The sequence below is a fragment of the Carcharodon carcharias genome, chromosome 18 (genome assembly GCF_017639515.1).
Source record: "Carcharodon carcharias isolate sCarCar2 chromosome 18, sCarCar2.pri, whole genome shotgun sequence".
NCBI lineage: Eukaryota > Metazoa > Chordata > Chondrichthyes > Lamniformes > Lamnidae > Carcharodon > Carcharodon carcharias.
In genome coordinates, this window is record NC_054484.1 from 187,501 (window position 1) to 199,626 (window position 12,126).

The 12,126-nt window shown below is 44.9% G+C and overlaps 1 protein-coding gene across 2 annotated transcripts in view; it reads right to left on the bottom strand.

Annotated features, from left to right (window-relative positions):
- Window positions 1–12,126, bottom strand: part of pdxka (pyridoxal (pyridoxine, vitamin B6) kinase a) — a 57,522-nt gene that overhangs the window by 6,571 nt on the left and 38,825 nt on the right. For both annotated transcript variants that reach the window (XR_005945787.1, XM_041210737.1), the window contains exons 9-10: window positions 4,795–4,931; window positions 1–25 (exon numbers count right to left, since the gene is read on the bottom strand). The exon at window positions 1–25 is cut by the window's left edge and continues 42 nt beyond it. Coding sequence is in view for 1 of the 2 variants with exons in the window: in XM_041210737.1 (XP_041066671.1) it covers window positions 1–25; window positions 4,795–4,931 (162 nt within the window). In the remaining variant the exon portion in view is untranslated. The remainder of the gene's footprint in view (window positions 26–4,794; window positions 4,932–12,126) is intronic.

Here is a 12,126-nt window from a genome sequence, read left to right on the forward strand (position 1 = left end):
CGGAGACTGTCTTCTCACAGGCAATCTGTGTGCGAAAAGGATGAAAATTAGTGTCAGGGGTTACTGTAAGGATCATTGGCTGAGACAGGAGAAGACATCACCAGAAATGGCTCTCGTATCGAGCATGTATGGAACCCATACCCCAGTGAGAGTCAATATGTATGGGACCTGTACCCCAATGAGAGTTAGTGTGTGTGTGGGACCTGTACGCCAGTGAGAGTCAGTGTGTGTGGGACCTGTAACCCAGTGAGAGTCAGTGTGTGTGGAACCCATATCCCAGTGAGAGTCAGTGTGTGTGGGACCCGTACCCCAGTGAGAGTCAGTGTGTGTGGGACCCGTACCCCAGTGAGAGTCAGTGTGTGTGGGACCCGTACCCCAGTGAGAGTCAGTGTGTGTGGGACCTGTACCCCAGTGAGAGTCAGTGTGTGTGTGGGACCTGTACGCCAGTGAGAGTCAGTGTGTGTGGGACCTGTAACCCAGTGAGAGTCAGTGTGTGTGGGACCCGTACCCCAGCGAGAGTCAGTGTGTGCGGGACCAGTACCCCAGTGAGAGTCAGTGTGTGTGGGAACCGTACCCCAGTGAGAGTCGGTGTGTGTGGGACCCGTACCCCAGTGAGAGTTTGTGTGTGTGGGATCCGTACCCCAGTGAGAGTCAGCGTGTGTGTGGGACCCGTACCCCAGTGAGAGTCAGTGTGTGTGTGGTACCCGTACCCAAGTGAGAGTCAGTGTGTGTGGGACCCATACCCCAGTGAGTGTCAGTTAGCGTGGTACCCATACCCCAGTGAGAGTCAGTGTGCATGGGACCCGTACCCCAGTGAGAGTCGGTGTGTGTGGGACCCGTACCCCAGTGAGAGTCAGTGTGTGTGGGACTCGTACCCCAGTGAGAGTCGGTGTGTGTGGGACCCATACCCCAGTGAGAGTCGGTGTGTGTGGGACCCGTACCCCAGTGAGAGTCAGAATGTGTGGGACCCGTACCCCAGTTAGAGTCAGTGTGTGTGGGACCCGTACCCCAGTGAGAGTCGGTGTGTGTGGGACCCGTACCCCAGTGAGAGTCGGTGTGTGTGGGACCCGTACCCCAGTGAGAGTCAGTGTGTGTGGGACCCGTACCCCAGTGAGAGTCAGTGTGTGTGTGGGACCTGTACCCCAGTGAGAGTCAGTGTGTGTGTGGGACCCGTACCCCAGTGAGAGTCAGTGTGTGTGGGACCCGTACCCCAGTTAGAGTCAGTGTGTGTGCGACCCGTACCCCAGTGAGAGTCGGTGTGTGTGGGACCCATACTCCAGTGAGAGTCAGTGTGTGTGGGACCCGTACCCCAGTAAGAGTCAGTGTGTGTGGGACCGGTACCCCAGTGAGAGTCAGTGTGTGTGGGACCCGTACCCCAGTGACAGTCAGTGTGTGGGACCGGTACCCCAGTGAGAGTCAGTGTGTGTGGGACCCGTACCCCAGTGAGAGTCAGTGTGTGTGGGACCCGTACCCCAGTGAGAGTCAGTGCGTGTGAGACCCGTACCCCAGTGAGAGTCAGTGTGTGTGGAACACGTACCCCAGCGAGAGTCAGTGTGTGTGGGACACGTACCCCAGTGAGAGTCAGTGTGTGTGTGGGATCTGTACCCCAGTGAGAGTCAGTGTGTGTGTGGGACCCGTACCCCAGTGAGAGTCAGTGTGTGTGTGGGATCTGTACCCCAGTGAGAGTCAGTGTGTGTGTGGGACCCATACCCCAGCGAGAGTCAGTGTGTGTGTGGGACCCGTACCCCAGTGAGAGTCAGTGTGTGTGTGGGATCTGTACCCCAGTGAGAGTCAGTGTGTGTGTGTGGGACCCGTACCCCAGCGAGAGTCAGTGCGTGTGCGACCCGTACCCCAGAACGTGTTACCACGTTCAAGAGTAGGATACAGAGAAATGAAGAATAATTTGTAGTTGTTTCGTTGAATCTTGAACAGCTCTGCAGGTGGATTTTCAGCCTCGGTGACCTGTCCAATTATTGTCCCACCCCAGCTTTTTCCCTAGAACCTGGTTCCAGGTATATGAGCTGAATGGCCGCCTTCTCTGCTCTTAAGGTTCAATGATTATATCTTTTTTGAAAGTGGAATCTGCTTCCCCACTATTTTGGGTAGTCCAAATCGCAACACAGAAGTCCATTCAACCCATGGAATCCATGCTGGATCTCTGTCAAGCAAGCCAGTCAGTCCTGTTATGATCCCAGCTGGTGTTACAACTGGACAAGTGCTGATCCCAGGGTGGAACCCGCTTTGCTGCATCCTAACTTTTATTAAACAAGAGATGAACTATATTACCCCAATACTCTTTCACCCACAATTATACCTTTACAGATAAATGCAGATTTGTAAGGATAATACAAGTTACAAAATCTATCTTATACTCTAATGTTCACAGTAAGCACAGTCCATGTAAACCAATAGGTGACCTGTGGTCAGAGACACCACACTCTGAAACCAAGTGACAGATGCCACTCTAAACAGATGCTGTGGATCTTTCCTCAACTCTCCCCAGACGCTTGTCACACTGAGCTAACTGGCCTCACTGAACTCCATCTTTCACATGAAGGTTTCCAATCCCGACTCTCCAAGAACTTGCTTAGGAATCTTCTCCCAAACAACGCTTTCTCTCAGGCACCTTTCACAAGGGTCCACTCCCAGAGTTTTGAACTCTCCTTCCAATGTTCCTCTCCCCTGGATCGCCATATGCATTCAAGCTTCTTTCCATGTACTCTCTCTCTCTCTCTCTGACTGTTCCAACAGAACGCCACTGCTTCACATGCCCATTGTAAAACATTACAGACCTTCTGCTGTCTCCTCGAACCTTCTGGCTTCTCGCAAGCCTATATTGCTTTAGATCTGCGTCCTGCAGCTTTCTTCTCTTTGAGCTTGGAGCCTTCCTCTTTGCTCCTTACTTTCACTTCCACAGAACAGGACCTTTCCCAGATTCCTGTCCTTGTCCTTTGACTAGACTGTCCGCTTGTGACCTTTCATGTTCTACTCCCCTGGATTTGGGGACTTCCTTATTCTTTAGTTTCTGGAACCTGCTTCTGCAATTTCCTCTCCTGTGTCCAGCTTCTCCTGGAAGCTGGCTTCAACTTTAGTTTGGGACTTGCTATCTGTCCCTCTGCTGTCCAGCCTTTCTGGAATCCTGGCTTCAACTGAACTCAAACGGAACTGAAACTGCGTTTCTAGTTTTCTCTGTCTCTGTGGGTCACTCTCGCTGGACCCCTGTTGCTAGGCAACAGCAGTTTTTTTCAACGTTGTGTTTGTTTTAACTTCCCTTCAAGAGTTATAAAGAGTTAGTAAAATGCAGGCATCTTTTAAAGTGAAACTAAAACGCAATTTCTCCTTTTCTTAACACACAAATACAAGTTAAACAAACATTAAAGATATACCTTATTCTTAACACACCAAAATATACATATTTACTTAAACAATTTCTATTTCCTAACAGTCCCATTCCCCGACTCTGTCCACATAGTCCTGCAAGCTTATTTCCCTTAAGTGCCCACCCAATTTCCTTTTAAAATCATTGATCATCTCCACCACCCTTGTGAGCAGCTGCTTTCAGGTTAACTCATTCTTATACTAATTATTTTAAATGTATGTCCTCTGACTCCTAACACAGACTCCAGAGAAAACAGCTTCTTCAAACTTGCTCTTTGAAAATCCCTCAATTTTCATTCTGTCTATTTGGTGTCCCCTTTACCAGATCTGCTCTGAACTGATGTTCCTGCATCACTTCACACCTAGCTGCACTATATTCTATCTGCCCATTTCATCAGTTTGCCTATGTCCTGCTGAAGTTGGTGTCATCTACAAATTATAAATTGTACACCCTATACACTAAGGGAATTTTGGCACAGTGGTTATGTCACTGGACTAGTAATCCCAGAGGCCTGAAATGATCCAGAAATACCAGTTCAAATCCCACCACAGCAGCTGGGGAATGTAAATACAATCAAATAAATCCAACATTAAACTATTGGATTGTTGAAAAAAGAAACCATTCTGGTTCACTAATGTCCTTTAGGGAAGGAAATCTGCTGTCCTTACCTGGTCTGGCCTACATGTGACTCCAGACCCACAGCAATGTGGTTGACTCTTAAAAATGCCCACTTAGCAAGGGCAGTTAGGGATGGGCAATAAATGATAGCCCAGCCAGTTTTTTTTTATTCACTCGTGGGATGTGGATGGACATTACTGGGCCAGCATGTATTGCCCATCCCTAATTGCCCTTGCTAAGTGGGCATTTTTAAGAGTCAACCACATTGCTGTGGGTCTGGAGTCACATGTAGGCCAGACCAGGTAAGGACAGCAGATTTCCTTCCCTAAAGGACATTAGTGAACCAGATGGGTTTTTACAACAATCGACAATGGTTTCATGGTCATTGTTAGACTTTTAATTCCAGATTTTTATTGAATTCAAATTCCACCATTGGCCAAGGTGGGATTCAAACCCGTGTCTTCAGAGCATTACCCTGGGTCTCTGGAATACTAGTCCAGTGACAATATCACTACCCCATCACTTCCCTATGTCCCTCCAGTGACACCCACATATTAAAAAAAGTCCAGACAATTTATATATAAAACAAGAAAAACAATAATCCTATTATTGATCCTTGAAGGACCCCACTGCAGTCGTCTTCTCTCCAGTCAGAAATACATCCAATAACCATTACTCTCTGCCTCTCACCCCTTAGACAATTACACATCCAAGTTACCACTGTCCCTTTAATATCACTTGCTTCTGTTTTCTTGAGCTGCGTTTCCTGTGGTAGATGTCTGCAGTGTGACCCTTACCTTGAGGTTATTGGGGTGCTGATGTGTCCAAGCCAGAAGCATAGCTGCAAATAAATCACCCGTCCCCACAAACACAGCATCCACCTTCGGTATCTCCATTCGAATTCGCTCCATCACTTGTGAACCGCCTGCCATCACTGATCACAAGAACAACAGCAATAATGACACAGAATAAGAGTTAGGCGGGTGTGTGGGGCGGGAGCAGAGGAACCTGGGATAGGTTCACAGAACATGAAAGGCAGATCTCAGCTTGGTAAAACTGTTAATATAAAAAGCGATTGAAATTCTAGGTTTGTTCAAAGAAATATTGAATATAAATACCAAGGGTAATAACGACCCTATATAAACCTTTATTATGATCTCAGCAGCAGTGCCGTGAGTATTGGAGTTTACACTTCAGGAAACTTTGAGGATTTAAAGAGGGTACAGTGCAGGTTCACTGGGATACTGTCTGGAAAGAGGAAATACAAATACAAAGAAAATCTTGAATTAATTTTCTTTTTAAACAAACAATGCAGATTACAAGCTGATATGACAGAAATGTTTAAAATTATGAAAGGATGGGACAGAGAAGATAGAAGCAAATAGTTCTCAGTAATTCAGGGGTCAAAACAAGGGGCCAGAGACACAAGATTAAACGTAAGAGATTTAGAATAGAGTGCAGGAGAAATTCTTCACACTGAGAGTCATGAGGCTGTGGAATTTACTTCAAGGGTTTGAGATTAAGACAGGAAATATTAACATTGGAGAATAGATTGGCTAGAATCTTACAGCACAGAAGGTGGCGATTTGACTCATTGTTATCAATGCTGGTTCTTTGAAGGAGATCTTCTATTCATTGCCACACCCAAGCTTTTTCCCTATAACCGTGCGTATTTTAACTCTTCAATTGCCCATTTGCCTTTTGAAAGTTCCTATGGAATCTGATTGAACCAGCCTTTTGGGTAGTGCATTCCTAATCATAACCATCCTCTGTGTGAAAAGGTTTCTCATTTCCCCTCTGATTCATTTGCTTATTATCTTATTACTGATGCTTCTTTCTTGGTCATTTTCATCTCAAAAGCTGAACATGTTCTTCATCTCGGGTATTTGTTAGGGTTCCACTGGGTACGTAGGTGACCACTAAGGCCGATCTGTGCCTGGAAATTTCTGCAGCAAATCGGACAGGATACTGCAGACTATTTAAGTTTTGGATGAGTTGCTGGCTCGGGATTTCCTCTCCTTACGTTTTCCCTCTGTCTCTGATATGTCCTTGCTTTCAAAGGAGACCGCAACATTTTTAATTGCTTGTGCCAGGTGTAGCGATCCTGGGCAAGTTCCTCCCAGGACTCAGTTTCAAAACTCCTCAGTGAAGCCTTCAGAGTGCCCTTGTAGCACTTCCTTTGACCGGAATGAGTGCACACCTCAGACTCAAGCTCTCCATAGAAGATTCACTTTGCTAAGTGAATGTCAGGCATTCTAGCTACATGACCAGCCTAACTCAGGTTTTTTAAATTCGTTCATGGGATGTGGGCTTCGCTGGCTGGGCCAGCATTTATTGCCCATCCCTAGCTGTCCTTGCGAAGGTGGCTGTCTCAATATGGTGTTAATGTTTGGCATGCCAGCTCGAGTGAGCTCCTCAGTGTCTGGTACTTTGTCCAGCCATCTGATCTTCAGGAGTTTCCTAAGGAAGTTCAAGTGAAAGTGGTTGAGCTTCTTGGCATGACTTGGTGCACAATCCAAGTCTCACATCCACAGAGCAGAGTGAGCTGGACTATTAATCTATGGACTCTCAGTTTGGTAAGAAAACTTGCTCCTCTTCATTCCCCGATTGATGTTCAACATCTGCCGAAGGTTGCACTTGTTTGACAATTCTTGCATGTGTCTCACCGTCAATATGGACAGCTAGAGAGAGAGAGAGAGAGAGAGAGCTGACGAGATAAGTGAACTTATCCACTGCTGACAGGTTCTGGTCATGGACTGAAACCCTGGGATTGAGATGGGATTTCCTGGAGCAGGCTGGTTCATTACTCCAGTTTTCTTTGTGCTGATTGTAAGGCCAAAGTTGTCACATGCATTGGAGAACAAGCCCATGCAACATTGCACGTCCAACTCTGAACCAACAGCTAGCGCACAGTCACCAGCAAACAGGAAATTGCAAAGTATGTCCTTGGAGACTTTGGTCTTTGCCTGGTGTCATCTCAGATGAGCAGCGTCCCATCCATGCGAAATCAGATTTAGATGCCAGGATCACTACCATAGAAGGCATCGGAGAGTATGACAGAGGGAAAACATGCTGGAGGGTTAGTTACTTCCACATAGACTGAAAGAGTTCAGCGAGCTTCCTGAGTACACATTGACCTCCAGCCTTGTAGGCTTCAGCTGGGATAGCAAAGCTCCTGGAGCTTTGCACTAGACAGGAGTTTGACTGCTCTCATTGTTGCTAACAGAGAGGGTCATCAAGAGAACAGTTGATGGTAACCCATGGCAGACTATTGATTGCTTCTTCATTGATGGATGAAGGCTGATTGAGGATTTGCTTAAAGTACTCTGCCCATCTTACTAGAATTTAGGCTTTTTCTGTGAGCAGTGTTGACCCAATGGCTCAGTGGATTGGTGATGAAGCAGTAGCCCGGGGCCCATAGATAATTTCAAAGCATTGTACAATCACTTCCAGTCTTTGCGTCTGCATATAACTGCAGTTCGTCTGCTTTCAGATTCAGCCAAGTGTCTTGCATTTCTGAGTTTGGACTGGACAACCCTGCGAATGTTTCCATGGGCATTGTGCTTGGATAGTGAAGATTTCTCATTGAGGTAAACCCTGTGGAGATGATGTTTCTCCTCCAGTAGTTTCTAGATTATCTCACTGGTTCACTGAACCAATCTTAATGCCAGAGCACTGGGGTACATTATATCCCTGAAGATCACCCCTTCATCCTCAATGCAGTTAGTGTCTATTTTCAAGGGTGACTCTCAAGTTTTTCTGAGAGAGATTCCTTCACGACTGCCTGTTTGAGCCTTGAGACATCGAGCACGAGATGCTTCTGGACCTTCATACCCTGGGAGTGTCTGGGGGATAGATCTTGATGTTTAGCTTTGAAATGATAAGACAGTGGTCAGCTCAACAGTCAGCACTGCACACAGCTTTCGTTACACACACATCTTGCCTGTTCCTCTGCCTGGTGATGATGTAGTCGATTAGATGCTAATGCACAGAATGAGGATGCATTCAAGACTTCTTAGGAAGGCAGAAACCTGTGTTGGTGATTAAGAGTTCATGCTCAGCACACATCTTCAGCAAGAGGAGACCACTGCTGTTACAACTGCCAGCTCTGTCTTTTTCCTTAATGACACCTTCGCTGGTCTAGTGATCTGCACCCGCTGATCTGCTGATGGGTGCTGATACGTTTACAGGCAAAATAGTCTCTCAACTTGCTCCAGCAGAAGCCCTCAATTTTGGACAACTCAATTAAATCTCCCTCAACCTTCTCTGCTGTAAGGACAAAAATCCCAGCTTCTTCAATATCTTCATCTAACTGAACTCCTTCATCCCAGGTATTGTATTTCCTAAAGTATGGTGCACAGAATTTGATACGATACTCCAGCTGAGACCTAACCAGGGAATTTCGCATGACTTCACTGTGTTTAGAAACACTGAATACAAAAACAAAGTCAAGTAATGGTTGTGTCACAAGGAGTTCAACTGGTAATTATTAGTTAACAAGCTAAGTACCCATTTCGTATATAGAAAAAGAGAAAACAGTTGAGACAAGGATATACACTAAATACACTTTATACACTAAAAATGAAACTGTTTGAAGAAGCTAGTCTTGATCTTATTGTCAAGCAAGTATTGGGACTTTATCAGTGGTAACAGGGGATGGCTTCTGCTTGTAAATAAAAGATTGGAAACTAAACTTTCTTCAGACTAAAGACTGTATTTGGAACTTTGAGAAGAGTGGTTTGGATTAACTTTGGAGACTGGCTGAATCAAAATGTGGAGTTTCAGGGTGTGAGTCAACCCGATGAGCAATGGAAGATGGAGTAACTATGTGGACACTGGTTATGTCCTTGCCGAAGGAAAAACAGGGAATGCCCTTGGCACTTTCATTACCATACAAAAGCAAAATAAGATGCAAAGTATTTTCAGAGTTGGAGCCTGAACATTTGGACACGAATGAAGGTTTCGAAGCGTTATTGGATCTTATCAATAAGATCTACCAGAAGGATGATTTATTAAGTGCTTACGGAGCGTGGTCAGATTTTGACAAATTTAGAAAGTTGGAGGATGGCTCCATAGAAGATTAAATAAATTCAGTAGATTATATGCAAGATCGGAGAATTTCCAGACAGAATTTTTGCAATCAGAGCTGGCCTTTAAGAAAGCATAAAAACATTGAAAAAATAGCAACAGTAGGTCTTTTGGCCCTTTGAGCCTGCTCTGCTATTCAGTATGATCCTGGCTGATCCCCTATCTCAACACTGTACTCCTGCTCTCTCCCCATACCCCTTGATGTCTTTACAGTCCAGAAATCTATCTATTTCCTTTAAATATATTCAGTATCTTGGCCTCCACAGCTTCTGTGGTGGAGAATTCCACAGGTTCACCATCCTCTGAGTGAAGAAGTTTCTCCTCATCTCAGTCCTAAATGGCCCACCCCGTATCCCGAGACTGTGACCCCTGGTTCCAGACAACCCCCCAGCCAGAGGAAACATCACCCCTGCAGCCAGTCTGTCCATCCCTGTCAGAATTTTATACATTTCAATGAGATCCCCTCTCATTCTTCTAAACTCTAGTGAATACAGGCCTAGTTGACCCAATCTCTCCTCATACAACAATCCTGCCATTTCAGGAATCAGTCTGGTGAACCTTCACTGCACTCCCTCTATGGCAAGTATTAGGTAAGGAAACCAAAACTGCACACAATACTCCAGGTGTGGTCTCACCAAGGTCCTGTACAGCTGCAATAAGACATCCTTGCTCCTGTATTCAAGTCCTCGCATAATGAAGGCCAACATACCATTTGCCTTCCTAACTGCTTGCTGCACCTGCATGCTTGCTTTCAGTGACTGGTGTACAAGGACACCCAGGTCCCTAACATCAAGTTACTAGACTGTGCTAAAGTATCGAATACGGACAGATTTCTATTTTTGACAGGAGTTAAGTTTGCAGAAAGACACACACTGCTGGAACAAATGTCAGAAGCTCTTAAAAAAAAAAATTCCTCAGAAAAACGTTCCTTTTCGGCAGCGTTCATGGTGCAAATGAGCCATTCGGTGGTAAGACAGAAAATGGAGGATACAATGTTAACGGGATGACGAGATCATTTAGAAACAGGATGCAGGCGTCAGTATGAAAGGAGATTTGTAACTAGAAACAATGGGGACAGAAACACATTGGACAATTATGGCAGGAGGAAAGAATTAGGGATTTACGACAAAAGAATGAACCTCCAGAAATGCCTAGGGTGTGGTCAGTCTGTGCTTTAGGTGTGATTCAAAATACCATTATGCAATGAACTGTCCTAAGTGATATAATAAGGTGTTCAAAATTAAACATAAGATGCTGAAGAAGATGGAAACATTGACAAAGAGAGGGCATTGCATTAGTTACAAGACGTTTCAGCCTGGTGATGAACGGCTTGATGGTAGTGTCCTTCAACTGCGCGGTGCTAGATAGCAGATGCACATCTACAGTCTGTGGAATAGACTAGCTAAAATTCTACCTGGGCTCCTTAAATGACAAGGACTGGAATTAAGTTAAAGAATTTGAGAATTCCACCAGTTTTAGATTTGGAGATGATGATAATTTAAAATCTTTTTAAAAGGGTAGTGATTCCCTGTAAGACAGCTGGAGTCAATCATTTCTTCAGCATGGACATAGTGTCTGGTGAAATACCATTACTGTTGAGCAGACCATCAATCCTTAGTGAGGGATTTCAATAAAGTTGTGGCGATGGGTTCAAAGGAGTGGGGTGAGGAAAACAACATTTTTTTTACATTTCATAGATTTGGCCAAGGCTTAGCCAGTCGACAATCGTACACAGTAAAGAAAATTGCGGACCAGGTCATGGAAAAGTGGATAGGGACCAGATTGGGACCACTGGCAATGCAGCAGCAGAAATTCCTTTTAGTAACAGAGTGTGTGAAATGAATCACGCGGTGATAGATGAAACGCTTAAGATTTTAGCAGACAGACCAAGCTGTAAATTATCAACACTAGCATGGGCTGTCCATGCCAAGAATTCACTGCAGATGGTTGGAGGCTATAGTCCATATCAGTTGATTTTTGGTAGAAACCCAAAAATTCCTGCAGTCCTGAATGATCATCCCCCAGCTTGGGAGGGAACTATGATTAGCTCTACCTTTTCTGAGCATTTAAACACACTACATGTGAGTAAAAGAGTGTTCCTTAAAGCTGAAGTTTCAGAAAGAATTCGATGAGCTCTAAGACACAGTGTGCGACCATCGGAAACTATTTTCAATCAGGAGGACATGGTATACTGTAAAAGAGAAGGACTTAATGAATGGAAAGGCCTGGGAAAGATTATAGGTAAAGATGATAAAACAGACATTTTACAGCACAGGAACCAGATTATTCAGGTACTCTCATTGAAGTTAGTTGGCACAGACTACAGATTTGCAGGTCTGGAAAGGGTTGTAGGAATGGACGAGGAACCATCTACTTCTCATATCCATATGTTGCATGATTGTGAGGACCAGGTAGTTGAAGTTGACAGGGTATCTGAAGATGGAGTGAGTAATTTGGATGAAGAAGATGAAGCGATTTGTCCCATAGGACAACTGCCAAAAATTGGCACTAAAGTTACGTACTTGCCAGAGGAGGCCAGTCAATGGTAGGAAGCAACGATTGTAGGTAGAGCAGGGAAAGCCACTGGAACATATGAAAACTGGTTAAATGTACATGACAAAGGACAGGAGGTTAGGCCTATGGATTGGGAACATGAAGTACAAAAATGGAAGGCATGGAAACACAGCATCAGTTCAGACAGTGGATCTGGGAGTGAACACACCTCTAGGAAGAGATCCCGAACTGTTGAAAGAACATCTATAAATGGGAAAGGGAGATCAAACAGTAACAGTCCGGAGCATGATGGAAGGCAGGATAGAGGGCGTAGCTTAACAAGGTCAAGGAATATGGCACAGACTGGTAACGCTACAAGGAGCAGAAGCCCATGTGATCAAGAAGTCTTAGTAGCTTCAAACAAATTAGATGATAAATTAGTAAAGGATGCCAAACAGCAAAAATTGCATAGCTGAAAAGAATTTGGTTATACACAAGTGACAGATAGAGGACAATCAGCTCTGTCTCATAGATGGATATGCACAGAA